Source organism: Mustela nivalis (genome assembly GCF_964662115.1).
Source record: "Mustela nivalis genome assembly, chromosome: 6".
Taxonomy (NCBI): domain Eukaryota; kingdom Metazoa; phylum Chordata; class Mammalia; order Carnivora; family Mustelidae; genus Mustela; species Mustela nivalis.
In genome coordinates, this window is record NC_139025.1 from 72,575,853 (window position 1) to 72,596,658 (window position 20,806).

General features: G+C 53.3%; 4 protein-coding genes across 14 annotated transcripts in view; 3 read left to right on the plus strand and 1 right to left on the minus strand.

Annotated features, from left to right (window-relative positions):
- The first annotated feature begins 694 nt into the window (after nucleotides 1–694).
- CEBPE (CCAAT enhancer binding protein epsilon) lies at nucleotides 695–2,963 on the plus strand. Its single transcript, XM_082734691.1, has 2 exons — nucleotides 695–1,783; nucleotides 2,419–2,963. The coding sequence occupies exons 1-2, from the start codon at nucleotides 1,274–1,276 to the stop codon at nucleotides 2,752–2,754; spliced, it is 846 nt and encodes a 281-aa protein (XP_082590817.1). The 5' UTR covers nucleotides 695–1,273; the 3' UTR covers nucleotides 2,755–2,963.
- An 8,438-nt stretch (nucleotides 2,964–11,401) lies between these two features.
- Nucleotides 11,402–16,704, plus strand: CIROP (ciliated left-right organizer metallopeptidase). Of its 3 annotated transcripts, none has more exons than XM_082734610.1 (14): nucleotides 11,402–11,979; nucleotides 12,089–12,182; nucleotides 12,273–12,324; nucleotides 12,591–12,734; nucleotides 13,013–13,138; nucleotides 13,347–13,431; nucleotides 13,578–13,723; nucleotides 13,798–13,969; nucleotides 14,136–14,208; nucleotides 14,284–14,380; nucleotides 14,485–14,757; nucleotides 14,981–15,210; nucleotides 15,387–15,566; nucleotides 16,068–16,704. In XM_082734610.1, the coding sequence occupies exons 1-14, from the start codon at nucleotides 11,676–11,678 to the stop codon at nucleotides 16,273–16,275; spliced, it is 2,184 nt and encodes a 727-aa protein (XP_082590736.1). In that variant the 5' UTR covers nucleotides 11,402–11,675; the 3' UTR covers nucleotides 16,276–16,704. The 3 variants fall into 3 exon arrangements, with proteins under 3 accessions (XP_082590736.1, XP_082590737.1, XP_082590738.1); XM_082734611.1 differs by having other exon boundaries at nucleotides 14,139–14,208; XM_082734612.1 differs by lacking the exon at nucleotides 15,387–15,566.
- On the minus strand, nucleotides 16,445–19,720 carry LOC309866764 (uncharacterized protein C14orf119 homolog). 2 transcript variants are annotated; one of them, XM_082734698.1, is made up of 2 exons: nucleotides 19,606–19,720; nucleotides 16,445–17,779 (listed from the first exon to the last, which is right to left on the minus strand). In XM_082734698.1, exon 2 carries the CDS (start codon nucleotides 17,776–17,778, stop codon nucleotides 17,350–17,352), a length of 429 nt encoding a protein of 142 aa, XP_082590824.1. In that variant the 5' UTR covers nucleotide 17,779; nucleotides 19,606–19,720; the 3' UTR covers nucleotides 16,445–17,349. The 2 variants fall into 2 exon arrangements, with proteins under 2 accessions (XP_082590824.1, XP_082590823.1); XM_082734697.1 differs by lacking the exon at nucleotides 19,606–19,720 and adding an exon at nucleotides 19,142–19,371.
- The window catches only part of ACIN1 (apoptotic chromatin condensation inducer 1), a gene marked incomplete at its 5' end in the record, with an annotated part of 34,839 nt that continues 33,638 nt past the window's right edge, over nucleotides 19,606–20,806 (plus strand). For 3 of the 8 annotated variants that reach the window (XM_082734597.1, XM_082734602.1, XM_082734603.1), the window contains one exon: nucleotides 19,607–19,790. In XM_082734597.1, the coding sequence (XP_082590723.1) occupies nucleotides 19,611–19,790 (180 nt within the window). Of the gene's footprint in view, nucleotides 19,791–20,806 lie in introns of all 8 variants that reach the window. The other 5 variants (XM_082734599.1, XM_082734605.1, XM_082734601.1 and 2 more) reach the window with 2 other exon arrangements.

Genomic DNA, 20,806 nt, shown 5'->3' on the forward strand with positions numbered 1-20,806 from the left:
AGAAAAGGGAAGGGAAAGGGGGCCCAAAGTGCGGAGCATGGGCTTCTCCTGGAGCCCCTGAAGCAGTCCCAGGAAGAGATGATGACAAAAGAGAAGGCTTCTCAAGCCTCACAAGAGGAAGTGGACCCAAGAGACACGCATCGAGGTCAGAGAAGGGCCATGCAGGAGGAAAGATAGCAAGCTGAGCTGCAGGGAGTGCCTGAGCCTTGTGGCCCCAGGCACAGGAAACAGGGCTGAGCCCCAGGGTAGGAGCAGGGGACAGAGCGACAACCTGAGGCTCCCACAGTGCAGGGCAGCTGGAAGGGGGAGCACTGGAGCCACCCACCAGAGGAGTGCGGCTGTTGGCTCCTGGGGCAGGGGCCTGCCTGGGTCTGGGGCACAGGGCCCAAGTCGGGAGCAGGTGCCTTAGCCCAGCCTTGGCAGTGAGCGACAGTGCCAGGCTGCTAGGGCCACCCTGGGCTAGAAGCATCAGAGGGTTTGAGCTATTGCACAAAAACCTAGCAAATGAGCATGCTCTGCACCACAGGACCCCGTGTAGGGCTTGTTCGCAGAACTTATCGCTATAACCCCCTCAAACAATGCCCCTAGCCTGCCCCCAAAAGAATGCCCTGGGGGTGGGGCTACAAAAGGAAAGGACTGCCCCTGGGGGGAGGTGGAGCCCAGCCTTGCTGGGGGACAGAGAGGGAGGCGTGTCAAGGGAGGAGCTCAGATCAGGTGGGGGGTCGGCACTGGAAGAGGGTTTTTTCTGTTCATTCTGACTTGGCACCTCGTTCTTCTGCACAGAACTTTTTGGAAGTTGGAGGGAGGAGGACACTCAGAGTGAGGTGTTGCCTTCAGCGAGGACTCTGGAATCCCCTGGACTCAAGAGGGAAGGGGGAGGCATTCCCAGAAGCATCAGCCAGGCATCTCAGAACCCTGGCTTGGACCCTGACTAAGGAGTGCTCCCAACTGCTAAATAGGCCAGGGCCCCCTTTCTTTAAGCCCTGCATCCCTCCCTCTGGGGTGCACCCTGCCCCTCCCTAAGTCACCCCAGGGAGGGAGAGGGGGAAAAAAAGGGAAGAGAAAAGAGGCATTGACTACAGAGGAAGGAAAAGGAAACAGCAGAGGTGGGAGGAGAGAGGCCACTCAGGAGTGGGTGACAGAGGAGAACGGAGAGGGCAGATCTAGGGCAGATCTAGGGCAGGGGGAGATAGGGAGAGGGCAGGCAGAGCATCCCAGAGGGTGCCCCAAGAGTAGGGTGGCAGGGGCGGGGAGCCGAGGGGGCGGGCCGGCCATGTCCCACGGGACCTACTACGAGTGTGAGCCCCGGGCTGGCCAGCAGCCTCTTGAGTTCTCAGGGGGCCGAGCGGGGCCCGGGGAGCTGGGGGACATGTGTGAGCATGAGGCTTCCATCGACCTCTCTGCCTACATCGAGTCTGGGGAGGAGCAGCTCCTCTCCGACCTCTTCGCAGTGAAGCCGGCACCTGAGGCCCGAGGCCTTAAGGGACCCGGAACCCCTGCCTTTCCCCACTACCTGCCGCCGGACCCACGGCCCTTCGCCTACCCCCCACATACCTTCGGCCCTGACAGGAAGGCCTTGGGGTCTGGCATCTACAGCAGCCCAGGGAGCTATGACCCCAGGGCTGTGGCTGTGAAGGAGGAGCCTCGGGGGCCAGAGGGCAGCCGAGGGGCCAGCCGCGGCAGCTATAATCCCCTACAGTATCAAGTAGCACACTGCGGGCAGACGGCCATGCACCTGCCCCCGGCCCTGGCAGCGCCCAGCCAGCCCCTGCGCGTCCTCAAGGTAAGTGCAGGTCAAATCTCATTCCTGCCACCCAGGGGCTGGAGGGAGACCAATGCATGTGGGGCACTCTGTACTCTGTTTGCGCTCAGGGGTCCGTGTTTGGTGTTGCTCTGGGAGACCCACCCACCCACAAACTCTCTGTGCTCACCACACCACCACGACCCTGCTTTGCTTTTCTGTCACTTCCTTCTCACCCTGAACCCCACCATGTGGCTGGGATCCCGGCAGTTCCACAGTCCGGGCTGTCCTACTGGCCAGCTGACCTGCCCAGACCTCGGGACCCATCACTCCCTTCCAGGAGGGAAGGGAGTTTCTCTGCTGCCTGCTTCTGGAAGGGGAAATGTCTACGGATTGTAAGATTAGAGCCTCAAAAGAAATTGAAGGAAAGTGTCCTCAGACAGTGTGGGAATGGGAAAGAGAGTCTGGGTCAGAGCAGGGGCCCCCTCTGCACGCGGCGGGGGGTGGGGGTGGGGGTGGGGGGCTATGGCTGTTCTAACTGTGAGACCAGAGCTGGCTCTGGCCCCCGGACCTGTTTGATGACTGGGCGTTCTCCGACTGCTGCGATTCCCGCCCGGCAGCCACTCTGCGTCCTGGCCAGCCCTCACCTCTGGTCGGTCTGTGCCTTCCCCCTCCAGGCCCCTGTGGCCACCGCCGCAACCCCCTGCAGCCCCCTCCTCAAGGCGCCATCCCCAGCTGGCCCCTCGCACAAAGGCAAGAAGGCGGTGAACAAGGACAGCCTGGAGTACCGGCTGCGGAGGGAGCGGAACAACATCGCCGTGCGCAAGAGCCGCGACAAGGCCAAGAGGCGCATCCTGGAGACGCAGCAGAAGGTGCTGGAGTACATGGCGGAGAATGAGCGCCTCCGCAGTCGCGTGGAGCAGCTGACCCAGGAGCTGGACACCCTTCGAAACCTCTTCCGGCAGATCCCGGAGGCCGCCAGCCTCATCAAAGGCGTGGGGGGCTGCAGCTGAGCCAGGCTGACAGACTATGGCACCAGCCCCTCCCCCTGCCCTGGCCCAGCCTGACTCTGGGGATACCTACCCTGCTGGAGGCCTAGAGCCCCTCACGGGCCAAGCCTGAGACAGAGACCGTGGACAAATGGCAGCGGGTGGCAAGGGAGGAGGGCAGACCCCAGCATAATGATTCTGTGGCCGAATAAAATTGCACTATGACTCAGTAATGGGCCTACACCCTGGGCCTGGGAATTGGGGGGGTGCACATGGGACATGGGGGCTCCAAGGGCAGTGAGGGCCTGTTGCTGGGTCTGCATATCTCTTGGTTCTATTCCCAGATGAATATCCAAGAATAGAGATACACTGCCCACAGCTTGCCCACAGCACACCACACGGCCAGGCTGTGTGTCTGCCACTCTGCTCCTCTCTCCTCCTGCCCCCACCCGAGCCTGCTCTGTCCTTCTAGATGATGAAGGCACCCCACCCGACAACCCCACTGGGCCTGCAGCAGCCTCAGGATACTTCCCTAATGGAGTTCTGTGGCTTGTGGGGGGAGATCCCAGTGCCACCCAGTCCCTTATATCTAGGTCTGCTGACCCCAGCGCCTCGAAATATGGGTTTGGGAGCTCCAGTCAGCTTCCAGATGCCTCTGCCATATTTAGGGCTCCCTAGCTCTGCAGCCAGGACTCGACCACTTCTCTCTGGTTCCACAACTTGAGCCCACCAGCCTGACATCCGCCACCCCCCACCCCGTGGCTCCCACCCACTCCCTCATTGTCCCTCACTCCCTGGGACTCAGGTGCCCCATAGCACTAGAATCTGAGTGCCTGGGGGAAGACTCCATTGGGAAAGGCCTCGAGACCTCTGTGAACAGGAGAAAGTTGATAATGAGGAAAATAATCCACCTGTGCCAGTGAAACCCCCTCATGTGAAGTATCCTCTTTCATAGAGCTCTAGCCCAAGGGCATCCATCTGGATCTCCCTCCTGTTTTTGCTAGCTGTACAATGCGAACCAGTTACCTCTCTGTGTGCCTCAGTTTCCCCATCTGCACCATAGAAAGAGGCAGCATTAGTACCCACCTCACAGTGTTGTTGTATTCATAGACAAACATGGCCTGGCACATGGTAAGATGACCAGTCATTATTATTCCATTTTGCTAGAACTGAAAGGACCTTAGGATCTCATCTAAACTTCTCACTTTGCAGGTGAGGAAACTGAGGCCTTGGGTGGGGAGGGTGTGGTGGGGGGGTGCTTAGCCAGAGTCACACAATTGCTTAGAGGCAGCGCCAAACATAGCTCCAAAAAAATCACGGATCTCCGGAGGTGCTGGAGGAGACCTCAAGAGATCGTCTGGTGGGCTTTGGCCTCAGACGAGCAAGATAGTGAGAGCCACATCTTACAGATAAAGCTGCTGAGGGCCAGAGGGGATAAGAGACATTCTCCTGACACTCTCTCTGTCCCTTTGCTGTGTCAGCACAGGGCATCTTCTCTAGGCCATGCTCACGCCCTCCCCACAGAGGCACACCACACGGGGCGGGCCTGCCAGTCCCATTCAGCAAGTAACCAAGGACTGTCGAGACACAAGACACAGTGCGGGCCAGAGAATCTCCCAGACCACCAATGTTATGTAGGCCCCTGCTGACAAAGCCCGAGTTGGAGGTCAAGGAATAACTTTCTGAGAGGGGAAAGGCAGGATCCTCTCAGTCTCTTCTCTCTCTCCCACCCTTCCCCTTATTTCCACACCCCTAGCGGCAGAGACTTCCTATGTGTTGGGCACCTGTGTGCACCATGCCTGCCTCACCTAGGACTCAGCCCCTCTCCTGTCTTGGCCTCTGTGTCCATCAGGCCCTCTCTCCTTCCCCTGTCCCTGGAGCCTACTATCCCAGATCTGGTCTGGGTAGATAAATTCAAACTCGCTGGATGGTTTATTCCCTCACCAGTGGGCGTCCTGAATTCATTAGGGGGAGGTTTCCGTCTCCACGGATGCCCGGGAGAATCCTGTACCTCGCTTCTAGCCCAGGGGGATGGGGTTGCATAAGGGGGGTTTGTACAGAACAGGGTAAGTGACTCAACCTCCGGATTTCCTCCCCTCAGCTCAAGACCACTGCCCCTTGACTTATTTTCAAGGTTTTGGGTGATGGGATCTTCGGTTGCTTCAGCATCAGCCCGGAGCTGCTTTCCCACCATTCGGAACTGGGTCTCCTCCCAGCCCCCCACCACCCTGCGGCTCCTTGAGGCGGGAGCCTGGCACCAGGGCTGCAGAAGAGCAACGGCCCCAGCTTCAGAAAAGAGCACACCTGGTCCGTGCATGAGCACAGTGGCGAGCATGGCCCCAAATCTCTGGCAGATCACTTCCCAGGGAGGTGACAGGTAGTCACACGTTCTGAATCAGGCTTTTCACCTGGCCTCGACTGGTGTGGGCCAGAGTAGACTTATTCAACAAGTATTTGTTGAACATCTTTCCTCTTGTGGGCCCTTGTCGGGTGTCAAGAACCCTGTGGTGACCGAGACAGATCCAGGTCTTAGCCGAATGGGCGGGAAGAAAAAGGCACCACGCTAGTGCACACTAGGTGTCTTCCTTTGCCCTTCTAGATCCCCTCCACCCCTGGTCATCCTGCTGTGCTCCAGGTGGGACAGGATGGTGCACGGAGGATAAAGTTGAGTGCTTATCCCCCAGCTCTCTCTTGTCGGGGACGGGCCCCTTCCCTTGTCCCCTCTCACAGATGCCACCCTTATGGCCTTGGGGGCAGTAACGGAGCCTGCGGCAGCTAGTCAGTGTCTTCATATTTCCTTGCAGCTCTCCCTCAGTCCTGTTCCTTCACACCTCTACAAAGCACCTTCGGTAAATTCATTAATTACTCCACTCGGGAAAACCAAATACACAAGCAGGAAGGGAGGTTATTTCTGCTGGGGTGGTCAAGGACAGCTTCTCTGAGGAGGTGACAATGAAGTTGAAACCTAAAAAATTTCCGGGAGGAGGCAGACGTGCCAAATTGGCGGGGAGGCCTAAGACATCCGATGATCAAGAAAAAAGAAAGGAAGCCAAGGAGCCTGGCTGAATGGAAAGGAGGAGGAAAGGGAAGAGCAAGAAAATGCCTTCCTCCATCTGGAATGGAATTGCCAAGAACTTTCTTTCCATTCCCTCTGCAGGAGAGCTCAGTCTCTAAGAAGCCCATATGCGCCAGAGAGCAAGATTCCAGTACCCAAGCCCTTTCTCCCAAGTTGCTGTAGGGAAAGAAGAGGCAGAAAGGAGCCCCAAAGCACTAGTCCTTGGGACACGGTGACTTTAAGAAACCAGCAAATCAAGATCCAAACAGCATACACGTGCATTCCCATTGCTTTAGACTCTACAGTGGGCTCAGGCCCAGTTTTCCCTCATGAGCTGAGCCTGGAACCCAGATGAGAATGCTGAGTTGAAAGTCAGGATCTCAGGCCTGGGGGAAACGGTGGAGGAGAAGGAAGGCTGTTTGGTGATACTGGGAAGAGAGAGGAAGCTGCCCAAGGTGAGCCAGCCAAGGTCAGTCCTGCAGTGGCTGCTTGTGAAAGCCGCTCCCCTGCTCGGTGCACACCTCCCACCCCACCCCCACGGATTGCCACATGCCTGGGCCCCCAGGGCCCCCATCCCAGTGTTGCAAGATCCCGGTTGGGGTTGTGGGGGTGGAAAGGGGCCTCTTCGCCTCCACCCCTACCCTGCGCCAGCGAGGGAGGGGGCTATGGGATGCAGGAGGCTGTATAGGAGATGCTGAAGCAGCGATAGCAGGGCTGGCTGAGGGCCTGTGTGCCTCCTCTTCGACAGGCCAGTCACTTCCTGTCACCCTCGCCAGCCCCCAGCAAGCACACCTCCCCTTTCAGCCTGTGCTACTCCTAAGTGGGAATGGTCGAGCTCAGGCAGGACTTCTGACTGGCCCCTGTCAGTGCAACTTTAAGCAGGCCTGGTCCTGGAAAACCTTCAAAGGCACAGGAGGCCACCCTGCTGGAGACGTGGTTGGTGTTCTTAGAGGAAAATGGCTGCCACTGGCCACCAATTCTGACTTCCGGAAGAGCAGAGGGGTCCTAGGACTTGGGAACTGGCAGGCTTCCTAACAGGGAGAGCCCCACCTACAGAGCGTTGACCTTCCCTTTGGTTTTAGAAACAGAGATCTGAGGTAGGTAGAGGCAAGCCACATACAGAATGGATCCCACAAGCCAGACTTGCTCCGAGGCCCCCAACTTGTCCAAGCCTATGTCGCCCCCTACACCTAGCACTGCTGGCCCTGGCCAGGTCATCCCACCCTGCTGCAATCGGGACGGTTTACAAAACGTCTGCTCACTCCCGCTTTGTCACCATCTGAGGTTAGGGCTGCGCTTGGGAGATAAGCCCAGGCCCCACCCGCCGTCCAGAGCTAGCCGGCTGGCCTGCTGCAATCGGGACGGTTTGCAAAACCCCAGCTCGCTCCCGCTCTGTCACCATCTGAGGTTAGGGCTGCACCCCAAGATAAAGTCTAACCCCGCCTACGGGCTGGGCCTCCAAACCTCTCAAGCAGCATGGCCAAGGGACAAGAGCTCCTGGGAAGCCACTCAGGGTCTGGAAGCCTCACGCAGGCCCACAGAGAGATGCCTCTGCCTGGTCTTCCTCTCCCTGCTTTTCCCCTCCATCCCTAACCTCACCTCTGCACGCCACCCATCCTCATTACCATCCTGTCCCCACACTGCCCATCTCCTCTCCTCACCTTCTACCTTATATCCCCACCTGCCCTCCCCACTCACATCCCTCCTGTCTCCTCACCATGCCCATTCGTGTATTCATTTGCTCAGAAAATAATTATAGGGGCGCCTGTGTGGCTCAGTTGATTAAGCGACTGCCTTCAGCTCAGGTCATGATCCTGGAGTCCTGGGATTGAGCCCCGCATTGGGCTCCTTGCTCAGCGGGGAGTCTGCTTCTCCCTTCAACCCTTCCCACGTCGTGCTCTCTCTTTCTCTCAAATAAATAAATAATCTTTAAAAAATACTTACAACACCTACTTGAGGCTGGACACTTTGCTTGTTATAGAAGCTACAGGATAAAGGTGGAGAGCAGTTCTTGCCCCAGTTACAGATCCATGAAGGGGACAGACACACACACCACCACAAATAAATTGATTATTCTAAATGGGCAGGGGTATGTGGCAAAAGCGAAGGGTGACTGGGATGGATGTTAACAAGGGCACCTGACTGAAAGGTGAAGGTCAGGCAAGGCGTCTTTGAGGAAGTAACACACAGACATCTGCAAGGTGAGGAGTCAGACAGGCAAAGGACAGGGGTTCCCAGCAGACAGAGAAATGCATGCCAAGGCCCCAGGCAAGCCCTTCCTGGTCACTGATGGACTGGGGAAGAGACCGAGTCAGAGAGGGGCTGAAGCCACATCTCCCGCTGAAGGAATCCAGAGCGTGGGAGGGATGAACCACCTCCCAAAGGATGAGGATATTTCCTGTCCTCTGAGGAGAAAGAAGGGACAGCAGCAGCGATAGACACCAGTGCAGGGAGGATGAAAAAGGCGCGCCTTCGCCTGTTCTGTCCAGTGGCTCTGTCTTTACCAGGACGGAGGAGCCCAGTGCTAGGGACCGAGCAGAGGCTCGGAGGAGCAAGACCCCAGGTGCTGTGAGGGAAGAGGACTGAGATCTCTGACTTGAGGGTGCCCCGCTGAAGTCAATGATGCCAATGGCATGACCGCAGGCTGTCCTCTGGGGTGATTGCCCTCAGTGGTCCTTAGCTGCTGGCCAGTGTAGAGAAGACAAACATTCGGGGGCAGGAGGCACAGGACAGACGGTGAAGGAAATCCCTTTCAAAGGAGGGATTTGGTGATGAGCCTGGAGGTGAAGATGAAAAGACAGGAAGGGCCAGCAGTTCTTCCATGAGCCCCTAGAAGAGCGGCAGTAAGCCCACTTGAGCAAACCAACGGTAAGGAAAGGAGATCATATCAGAGCGGGTGATGTTTGATTCAGTTATTTCATAGGTGCTACAGTTTCTGGTGATGATAAGGCTCCCGGGAGTGGCTGGCTGAAGTGGAACAGAGAATGCTGGAGATGGGCCAGCGAAGGAACTGAGAGGTCAGTATGCCAGATGGAACATCCACACAGACCATGAGGTCACCGAGACATGCTCTGCTCGTCCCCATCCTCTCCCACTCCCTCTCCTCATCCTAGCTGGCCTCTACCTCCTCCCCTTTCTCCTTAACGCCTTCCCTCCCTGTCCCTGATTTCCTCCTCTAACCTTGTCCCTTCCTGTCCTCTTCACCTTCTGCTCTGTGGTCTGCCCACCCTCTGCCACAACTCATCCTCTCCTTACCCTTCTTCCCTCCTGTCTCCACCTGTTCTCCCTGCTCCCCCTCTTTCTCAAGCTGCTTCTCTGATTGATCAATCTTACTTTTAGTCTCCATGCTGTGCACTTCAGAACATGATAGCATGGTGGCTTAAACCCCACATTTACCACTGACCCACACTGCCTAATTTTGCTGTGCCTCGGTTGTAAAACTGGGGTAATTATAATCATTCCTACCCTGGAAGGTTGCCAAAAAGAATACATGATTCTAAAGCACTTGCAAGACATCTGGGCACAAAGGGTGTGCTCAAATAACTGTTATTCTCACCCTCTCTCCTTACCTCCTCTTTATTCCCAGCCACCTTCCTACCTCCGTTATCCCTCTGTGCCTACTTAACACCTCTTCAAAGAGGCACAGGCGAATCAGACTCAGCCCCTGCCCACAGTCTAGCAGGCAAATAAGCACAAAAATAAATGTCAGGAGAATGTAATAGCGCTACTTGAAAGACATGTGAGAACTGGTATTGGAGGACAGTGAAGAGGCAAACCACCTCCGCCCCCCCCCAGGTGGGGGTGGGTAAAGAAAAAAAACTCAACAGGTGGAGACCCTCTCAGCTGGCTCTGGAAAGACTAGGACGAATTTGCCAGCAGAAGAAGCACGAGCTGTTTCTAGTGCCGTTGCTGCTGGAAGGTAGAAGTTCTGCAGGCATGTGTGAAGTTCAGCTGAACTCCGGCCCGGCCTGGGCGCACCCTCCTCGATGCAGCCACAAGGGGGCAGCAAAGTACTAGGAGTGACAGCAGCAGGGTGGGGGCTTCGTGGGGGTACCTGAGGAGAGCCCCCACAGACTTTGACCCCCTTGGGCAAATCTGCCCGCCTAGCCAGGAAAAGGAGGGCATGTGATATTTGGAGGAAAAGATTTGCCTTAGAAAAAGAACAGGAATCCTGTAAAGATTGATGCACGTGTCAAGAAGAACAGAGCTATTCTCCACTGAGTTGGAAGTGTAGAATATGAACCGTTGATGTGACTTGGTATTGAACATGAGCTGCAGGCTGTTCTCAGCACCCTACAAATCCTTTTTTTTTTTTTAAGTCGGCTCCATGCCCAGCGTGTAGCCCCATGTGGGTCTTGAACTCATGACCCTGACACTTAACCTACTCAGCCACCCAGATGCCCCTGAAGAAGTCTTTGCTTCCTCCTCAAAGCAACCTTGCCAGGGACATGCAGTCATCCCCCTTTTGCAAATGGAAGGCTGGAGGCATTGGACCAAAGTCACCTAGGGTGGAAAGCGACAGAGTTGGTTTGTCTCCAGCATCTGACTCCTTCCCTTGTAACTGGTCGTTCCAGCCATGGGTTTGGTAATGTCCAAGTATAAAATCCAGCTTCCCTGGTAAATCAGCAGCTTTTCTGTAAACTCTTGTCCTGTCTGTAACTAATTAGCTGTGTTGCTTTACGTCATTTCACCCCTGACCTGTTTCTTCAAAAGTTAAGCAATGGGGTTAGGTTCTGTTCCTTCATCCACAAACTGAAGACTAGGCCCTGGGGACAGTGCTGAGCACTGCAGCTACCAAGTCAGCCGGGAAGCAGGCTTACCTGGAAGGAGTGAGGGACCGGAAGGAAGGGAAAGCCACTAAGCCAGTGATCATTGCAAGAGAGGGGAGGAGATGCCCCTCCTGTGAAGTGGGCTCCCTTCCCCCTCCAAGTGTGGAATTTGGGCAGAAGGTGTTAAGCACAAAAGGCTTCCCAGCGTAATTATAGGGAAGGTAGGAATTGGCCAGGTGGGCAGGGAAGGAGGAGTGTATCCAGACAGGGGAAACAGGATGTGAAAACACAGCATGAACAGAGAAAACAGGGAGTTCCAAGAGCTGGGTGAGAACATCCTTGAGCACATTCTATTAATGTCCATTTTAAGAGGTGACTTTCCCTTCCAGCATGACCATATGTGGCTCTGTGAAGCTTCATGGAGCTAACACAACAGCTTTTCCTAGGAGGGGTCAGTCAGCCAAAGTGTATTTCCTGAGCACCTACTAAGTGCCCTGAGTAGGTAGGAGAGGTGCATGAAAGCCTTGCAGTTTAGTTAGAGTCCACCCAGCTCTGAGAGCAGGGCCAGGGATGTGCAGAAGCCTCGTTTGCCCATCTCCAATAAGATAAGTAAGCATCTATGAAGCACAGAGTGTCCCCATGAACACCGTTACATTAACACTGATTTTGTAGTTCTGGGATGGTTCCAAGGTTATCTACTCAGAAGGAGGGCAACTAGGATGAGAGATTCCTGAATGAGGCAGGCTCCTCCCTGGAAAGATCAGCTGAGGCCTTAAGTAATAACACTGCCTTCCCCACCCCTGCCATCTCTCTCTCTCTCTCTCTCTCTCTCTCTCTCTCTCACACACACACACACACACACACACACACACCCACACGGCTCCCCACCTCAAGCACCCCCTGGGGGTGGCAGCTTTGGCCCTTCTTCACATCCAACCTCCTGGTGGGAACTGTGGATGTGGATTTCGTCAACAACACACTCAAATCTTGAAAAGCTAAGTGAGAGAGGTGTGGAGGGGTATGGAGAGAGAGTAGAGAGGGGGAAGTGGGAAGTCAGTGAGGCAGGGAAGAGAGGAGCAGAAGACAGGATCCTGGCCAGGTAAAGAAGAAACACTTGCAAAATGTTCCTGCTGCTGCTGGTGGTGGGGACGGCTGTGAGCAGATGCCTACATGATGAGACGCAGAAGTCTGTGACACTTCTCAGGCCCCATCTCTCCCAACCTGCACCCAGCTTCCGCTTTTCCACCCTCGCCCTGTCTGGCTCCCGTGAGCCTCAGCCCCTACGAATTCGAACCTACTCTATCAGAGACCCTGTATCAGATGGAGCCTGGGAGCCGGAGGGAGCCAGAATGAGAGGAGGACCACAAGCCCTGGCCCTGGCCGCAGCCAGACAGGCTGCTCAGCAACTCCAGGGGATGCTCACAGGTGAGTGGGGAGGCAACAGGGAGGGCTGAGGAGCAGAGGGTAAGGGAGGAAGATGACTAGAGGAAAGGAACTCTAAGATGTTGAGGTGAAACTGACCACTCTTTTTAAGTCCCTCCAGTGCAAGGCCCTCTGCTTCTGAGTCGAGACCCCGCACAGTACTGCCACGCTGTTTGGGGGGACCCAGATGCCCCAAACTACCACAGGTGAGTTCGTGGTGTCGAGAATGTATATACGACCTCTTCAGGGTACCCAAAGATGGCTCCAGCTCACCTACAGATACTCACGCTTGGCAGGTGCAGCCTCTTGAACCCAGGGTACCAAGGAGAGAGTTGCCTGGGGGCAAAGGTGAGAGCAATTTCTCAGATTTGGGAATCCAAAGATCTCTAGCCTGCCTAGACTTCTCCAAGACTATTAATATCAAAATTACTTAATGTGCTTCCTAACAAAAGTCACTTCCTGAGCCCCTTCTCCTGGCAGTTTATCAAATCAGAGACCTGGGGGTGGGAGGGATGGCAGGAGTCCCTATTCTGATAAAGACTGCCTGCTCCTCACTCCCAGTTTCCTGCTGTCCTCATCTGCTAAGCTAGATGCAACATTTCACTTCTGGACAGATCCCAGATGCCCATCTCCGTGGTTACACATTGTGGCCCGAGCACGGTCCCCCACAACTGGTCCAGCCAGATGGACCCGGGGTCCAAGACACGGATTTTCTCCTGTATGTGTGGGTGGCCCACACTTCCAAGTGCCGTGGAGAGGTGAGACTCAAATCAAATCCTTTTACTTGTTCTGCTTCTCTTAATTTTAAATATCATGGGAAGGGGGAGAGAGCACAAAGGCAGCTTTTATTAACTTGTGATTATTGGAGGTGACTTGGTCATGTTGATGAAGTTTGGGTGGGAGCTAAGCCCCTTCAAAGCCATCCCCTGGAGCTATCCCTGCTGGGTTCCCTGGGTGTCCGTTTTCAGGAAGAGTGCTTCTGTGTTCCCCCACTTCCCTGCTTTCCACCTCTGACCTTGTCCTGGCCCATCCACAGCCCTCTGTCATAGCCTACGCTGCCTGCTGCCAGCTGGACTCGGAAGACAGACCCCTTGCTGGTACCATCATCTACTGTGCCCAGCATCTCTCCAGCCCCAGCCTCAGCCATAGTGACATTGTCACGGTGACTGCTGCATGATAAGTAGGAAGGCGCAAACAGGTTGGGGAGAGGGGGCACGTCATTCAGCTTCCCACGAATGAAAGAATCTATTAAGGATGGAGGAGAAGGTGCCTCAACTCTAGGAAGAGCTGACTGGGCAGAGGAACTATCCAGTGGCAGGTCAACCTGCTCCACCCCCGGTCTCCCTCATCCTGCGGTCATTTGTCCTCAGGTCACTCTCCATGAATTGCTCCATGCTCTGGGCTTCTCAGGACAGCTCTTCAAGAAGTGGCGGGATTGTCCCTCAGGACCCAGTGGTAAATGGGAGGAATGAGGGCAAGCTTTCCCATGATGTCAACAAGAGGGGATCACTAGCCCCCCACCCATGCCTTCCTTCCAGTTCTGCTCCCCTCTTCCTAAGCATTCCTCACCTCATATTGCCTTCTTCCCCTTCTGTGCTCAGTTAGAGAGAACTGTTCTACAAGGCAACAAGTGACAAGGAGAGATGAGTGGGGACAACTGCTTCTTACCACCCCAGCTGTTAGCCACAGCCTGGCCAGACACTTGGGAGTGCCAGGGACTTCACCAGGGGTTCCCTTGGAAGAAGAGGTGGGAACAGGACGCCTGGTGGTGCTGGAAGGAAGAGGGAATGGTCTGGTGGCAACCAGCTCCCTCCTTCCTAGGGCCCTCTGTCTTCACACTGGGAGGCCCGACTGCTCCAGGGTTCTATCATGACTGCTACCTTTGATGGTGCCCGGCGCACTCGACTGGATCCCATCACTCTTGCTGCCTTCGAAGACTCCGGCTGGTACCGAGTCAATCACAGTATGGCAGAGGAGCTGCCGTGGGGCCAGGGTGAGAACAGGGGAGACTGGCAGAGCACCGTGGGGGCAGTGAGAGTTTGGGGGGGGGGGGGATTTTCTGCCACTGAGGTGTCACTGAAGCCATGAGCACAGCTCGAGCTGAGGGACACTTGGGGCTTCTTTTGTTTGGAGGGCTCTTTCTCTTCCTTTCTCTCCAGCAGGATCTGGCCTGGAATTTGGCCTGGTGACTACGTGTGGGGCTGGCTCCTCAGACTTCTTCTGCACTGGCAGGTAGGTGTGCTGTGTGGTTGGGGGTGATACGGCTGTTGGGGATCCTAGTGGTCAGCTGCCCTCCCTTCCACACAGCGGGCTGGGCTGCCACTATCTGCATCTGGATAAGGGAAGCTGCTCCTCCGACCCCATGCTGGAAGGCTGCCGCATGTACAAGCCCTTGGCCAATGGGGTGAGATGACTAGAGAATAGAAAGGAAAGGAATGGAGCTGGCCCAGAGCAGAGTCAATTCCTAAGGCATTTCGGCACTTTTCTGCCTCCTGTCCCGCCCCTCAGAGCGAATGCTGGAAGAAGGAAAACGGGTTCCCACCCGGGGCAGAGAACCCCCACGGGGAAATTTACCATTCCCAGAGTCGTTGCTTCCTCGCCAACCTCACTTCACACTTGCTCCATGAGGATGAGACCAGGCATCCGTCTGAGATCCCACATCCGATGGAAGCAGAGCTCACGGGCCGCTGCTATTTACACCAATGCACAGAGAGAGGAGCGTATGAGGTGCGGGCTGAGGGGACAGCCTGGGTCCAATGCCTTCCCGGAAAGGCTATTCAGGTGGGTATCATAAGCAAAAAGCCACATAGTGCATTGGCAAAAGGAAGTCTAAAAGTGCTCATATAGCAAGCAGTACTATCCAACCTCTTCCAATGTTCTTTCATTTTTTACTAAGTGCCCACTGAGTCCATGACCCCGATCTAGATCGTACTTTTTCCTTAGAAGGGGGGCTTGAGCAAGCAACTGAGGTCCTAAATACATCCTGCCATGTATTTCGTTGCAGATACCTGGGTACTCCGGTCTTCTCTTCTGTCCCCGGGGTCGGCTTTGTCAAACTTTCAAAGGTACGGGTGCTGTTACTTCCCCATCTGTGAGTCTTCCGCCTCAAGACCTGTTATTCCAGCTGTCTTTACAATTAGCTGGGCCCCCAGGCCCCTCGGTGGGGAAGGAAGAGCTGGACGGGCTGACCGAAGCAGTACTTCAGGCTCTGGTGAGCAGAGGCAACACCAGCAGGTAAAGGGACAGTTCAGGCTGAGGATTTATACAGTGGGCCACAGGAATGGCTTAAGTGGGTTACTTCACAACATTCCTCTGAACACTTTGTCCCACTCCTAAGCCTGCACCTGCTTCAGGAGATATACTCTTCCAGGGATTCCTCCTCCCTTAAAAAGATCCAAATGTCCCTATAGGTGCTATTTCCACAGCCCCTCCATTACCACCAGTCTGGTGTTCACTGTGTACATGGGCAAGTCCCCTGGCTGCCAAGGGCCTTCGGTTGGTATGCTGCACAGACACCTGACCCTCACTCTCCAGCAGAAGCCCCTAGAAGTACATTATGGAGGAGCCAGCTTTACCACAAGACACATCAAGTAAGAGAATATCCTAAGTAGTTTTCTTTCAAATTTCTGAAGTCCAGATGTTGGAAATTGCATTAAGCTCTCACTCATATGTAGTCTTAGGGTTATTTCGGAAGACAACTAATGTGATCACCTCAGGTCTGTCACTATGGGACACCTTTCCCTCCATAATCATTGGACTTCTCCAAGTCTAGGACATAGGGATCCTAGTCCTCTTCCTCCCTTAAGTACTACTGGGGCACCATGTCCAGTCACCCAAACACCATAGTCTAACTCTTCCCTTAAACTTCCCCTCACTGCCAAGTTAGGTCTCCTTCCAATAACTTAAGTTGCTGGGAGGCTCAGACCTTGGTCTTTTTCCTACTTTCAGGTTCTATATTCCTGACTTCCTTTGTAGCTTACTGATTGGAAGAGGCAGGCTTTCATGAGCTCTGCGTATTAGGATAAAGGTAAAGTCCTTCACCCGTAAGCCTAGGCATTATTCCAAGACAAACGTTACTTCTGTGTTCCTAGGTTGCTGGTTACCTTGGACCATAAACCCTCTGTGACCCATCTAGCACTGTCCACAGGACTCTGCCTAACACTGCTTATCCTGGTGGGTGCACTGGGAACCATGGCCTATCAGAAACGAGCTACTCTTCTGGTGGCACCATCTGGCCCTTACGGTTCACCAGAGCTCCAAGATACAATGGGCCCAGTTACAGGAATGAGGGAAGTGTGATGTTACCCAGAGAATAACAGGATAGATATGGAAGATTATTTCTTGGAAGACAACTGGATGGCAAGTCTACACTTCAGTTCTACTTTTCTCAAAATGCCTCTTTCTTTAGGTATCACCTCTGTACTAGCCTTGTAATGAAAAAAAAAAAAAAAAAAAGCGAGAGACATGGTTCTGAAGATTCATTCTTTATTCTGATACAAAAAATAAACCCTTCAACCTATGAAGAGTGTCACTTGTTTTTGTTTCACAAGCAAACTTACAGAATAGGAAATCTGTTATCAGCTCCAAGAATATCACATATGCTTTAGGAAAAGTCATTGCTATTTAGATTCAAATAAACAGTGTGGGGAAGGAGTAACGAATGATATCCCTTTCCTGATTTTTCCATAATCTTACAAAATTATTACTAGGAAAGCTAATAGTTGGGATGTCAACATAATTATGCCAGAATCTGATAAGGGCAGTGAAACCAGCCATGTGAATCCAGTTAATCTACAAAAACATGACCTTTTTTTAATAGTCCTTCTCTCTGTTTCTGGAATAGGAAGGCTCTACTTTATAGCCCCATGGGCCAGCAATACACTTGGGTTACAATGTGTAGGTTCCTTCTGGTTATACTTGCAAAAGAAGCCATGGAATTCTTGAGGGTGTGACATGTAGAAAGGAACAAGCTAGGAGGCAGACTGCTGATCTGGATCGACTTAGATGGAAAACATTCATATGAGCAGTCCAGCTGATAGGCTGTTAACGTTGAATAAGCAAGCCTTGGGGCGCCTGGGTGACTCAGTCCCTTAAGCGTCCAACTCTTGATTTGGGCTCAGGTCATGATCTCAGGGCTGTGAGATCAAGCCTCGTGTTGGGCTCCGTGCTGGGCCTGGAGCCTGCTTAAGATTCTCTCTCTCCCATTCCCTCTGCCCCTTCATCCTCCAAACAAATAATCAAGCTTGTACTGGTCAGAAAGTTCAGTCAGCGGATCAGGATACCATTCCTAGGCCTTTAAGTGACACATCTGAAGATCTCGCAGTGAAGTTGCAGTTCTATCAGCTGTGATTATCTTCTTGACTTTAATGCCCATCAGTCTTTACCAGCCGTAGCAGCCACTGCCTGGTAAAACTTCGCCACGAAGTCTGGCTCACTGACCTCTAGCTGCCTGACAAATTCATTGCGCTCCTGCTCAGCCCAACCTCGAAACCACTGATCCCAAAGTCGTAGCTGGCACTCAAAGATACAAGGTGGTCGATTTGCTCCAGATACACTAAGCTGCTCCAGCCCTTCCAGCAGTGGCTGTAATTTTCCTGGCACTGCCTTAGCTACCAGGTCCTGTAGGAAACGTTCACGCTGTGGACCTGACCAACTGGCAAACCAGTGAAGAATACACTTCATCTCCTGGGAAGTGATGTAAGACATTGGGGGAGGGGAAGAGTTAGTAATACCGTCTGGTACTGGGGGTAGGGGAGAAGGGAGGGATAGTGGTACTGAAGAGGAAGATGATTCCAGTGGCATCCTGAAACATAAAAGCACTGTTATATACTCTCTAGAGTAACCAAAATACAACTTCCCAACAAGAAATCTTATCAAAACCAGCATCTACAGATAAAATTACTTTTCAACAATTCAGCTTACAGGAAAACAAAAGGGTAATTCATATAGATTATTATCCGATTACCTCAGAGAAGTCACTACAGAATAACTTCATTTCATACTTGCCAACCTCCCTCTTTTTCAGACCCATCACCTTCCCTAACCCCTTCTTCTTTCCATTATTCTTATAAGAAACCTAAAAATAACCAACATATTTCTTGCTCATTCTCCCTGGCCTACTTCTGTATTCCAGGGTGAGCGAAGAAAAAAACGATTAATGTTAGTGCATCTCACCTTCCTTAAGATGAAAAAAGGTACACATTTTAAAATCTAGTACATGCAGATGGTCTGGGCATAGATGCTAATCATCCAGAGTTATCAATGGTGAGAAAAGAAAAAAAAAATCACGTATGATGAAAAAGCCTTCTTTGTAATGTGTATATAGCCTCTGAATTATGCCCAGAACTTCCTAACATCCATTTCTTCCTTATATTTCCAATAAAGCACCACGAAAAATTAAGAGCAGAGTGAGGGTGCTTCATCCCAAAGAAGATAACACAGTAAGAAAAAACAGAAGCCACATGTTTATTCAAGACTGAAGTCTAGTCGGTTTGGTGGCTTAGGAGTCTAATAAGTGTTACACTGCAGTAGATGTGTAACAACTGATGTCTTTGCACATTTTCAAGGTTTAATGCAAAATACCCAGTGGTGCCCTGCCATTGATTTGCATCAGTAATGCAAACAGAAGGTCAGTTAACTTGAATAGGTTTCGAGTTCCACAGTTTGAATTTCTAACAATGAAAACCTTAAACTACTTATCAATAACCTATTCTGTCTGCGTTTCCTCTGCTGAAAGTTGGGAGTATTTGTAGTAACAAAGAAAAGAACCCCTAAGCAATCAACATCAGTCCAGTACCCAAACAGTCCAGGAGATCGCCTTTTTCACAGCAATTCCTCCTACGGAACTTTATTCTTACTCGGGTAAGAAAAAACTTCCGTCGGGTCTTGCGACACGGCCTCCGCAGCAAACTCAAGTTCAAAGAATATGAATCAGTTCACAGTTTGGGCCCCAAAACACGGTGCTGCCACTTGCCCACTTTGGAGGCCACAGAGCCTGGCATTCCAAGGACCCAAAGAGCAACGTAGTCTTAGATGGGAGTGGCGGGGACTCAGCGATTGGGAGGCGGCAGGGAGATCGGTAGCAGAGCGGGCAGTGTGCCCTACTAGCGTAACCCGCAAACACCGAGTCTGACCCAGCCTAGACAGAGACTTCTACCCCGCTTACCTCCCCTTTCCTCTCACAGGGCACCCGAAGACCGTCACAAAAGTGCTTAAATTCCAACTGTCGCCCCTGCTTCCATGTTTCCTGAAAACCCTAAACACGGCCAGCCCGGCAGCCCACGCACTTCCGGTCCCGGACCAGCCCCAAACACCCAAGCTCCTCAGCGTCTCAGCCTTAGGCTCGGAGATGGCCGAGTAACTCCGATTTTGGTTATGCCAGAGTCGACGGCTTCCGAGTACATTCGATTCACAGCCTCGGTAAGACGAAAATAACCGAGCTCTGCAAGCAGAGGGAGGGAGGGGGAAGTGGCTGGGAGGAGGGAAAGAACTGATTGGTGCCGATGTAGAGACGGAAATACCCGAGCAGTTCCGGAGGAACCCGGGGAGTTCTGAGTGGTAATCGAGGGGTTGACTATGGCAGTGGGCGGGGTCAGCTCGGTACGTTCGAAGGGCGTTGGCGGAAATTACCGAAGATGCCCGAAGCCGTCGGGACGGACCCGAGTACCTCACGCAAGATGGCGGAGCTGGAGGAGGTGACTCTGGACGGGAAGCCTCTTCAGGCGCTGCGGGTGACCGACCTGAAGGCCGCACTGGAGCAGCGAGGCCTAGCGAAGAGCGGGCAGAAGAGTGCCCTGGTCAAGCGGCTCAAAGGGGTGAGAAGTCGGCGCTGCCGGGGTGTCGGAGGGGAGCGGACCCGGTAGAGACGAGTCTCTGCCGCGGCGCAGGCGCAGTGTCCGGGCTCCGCGCGAGCGAGCTCAGGCCGCCAGCGCGAGCCTCCGGATCCGCGCGCACGGTGGTTGGTGAGGCTCGCGCTGGAATAGAGATAGCGCCGGTTCCCGCCTTAACGGCAGCGGCGCGAGCCCAAAATGGGAGGGTGCGCGCTACTCTCCCGGAGTGTCTTAAGCTCCTTCCTCCTTCCCCCACCCCCTCCTTGTTTGTGTCTGTGGTTTCGGCGCATGCGCTGCAGAAGGAGTTAAATCCCACTACTACCACCGGCGTTGCTGGCCTGAGGGGGGCGAATTGGGCTGGGTCGGAGTTAGGGGTATAGTTGGGCGGAGGAGTTAATGGGGTTGGTGTCGGTGTTGGTGTCCGGAAGAATAGGATTGGGATAGAGTAAAATGTCTACCTGATTAGATTAGTAGGTGAGATGAAGAGAAACCTTAATTTGAAGGGACTCGGTTATAGAGGGGTGTATAATTTATAGGGCATCCAGAAGCAATTTGGGCGGATAAGAGTTTGGTGAATATTGGTGAGAGAGGTGGGGCAGGTTGGTATATGTTGGGGGTTTTGAATCGATTTGAGTAGTTTAGAGTGGGATCGTCATGAAGTAGGTGGATTTGTATGTATAGATTCGGTGTAAACGGAGGGAAGATGAAAATGTCTTGGTTTTAATTGGGGTTAATTAGGATACATGGCCTGTAGTGTAGATTAGGTTTGGGTTGGCTCAAGGGTTAAATTGACAGACCGTTGCCTCTACAGAAGCTGACAGTTTTGTGTGTGGATTGGGTCAGCCATAGTTTAGAGTCTGTGGTGGTTTTGTTCTGTAGCCTCCTTTTTGAAATTTTTATATAGTTGATAAATCTAGGTGCCACTCTGTTGGAAGCAATACAAGTTCATTCAAGTAGATTTAGTCCTGGGTAACTGACCAAGTAACTCAATCAGACCACAA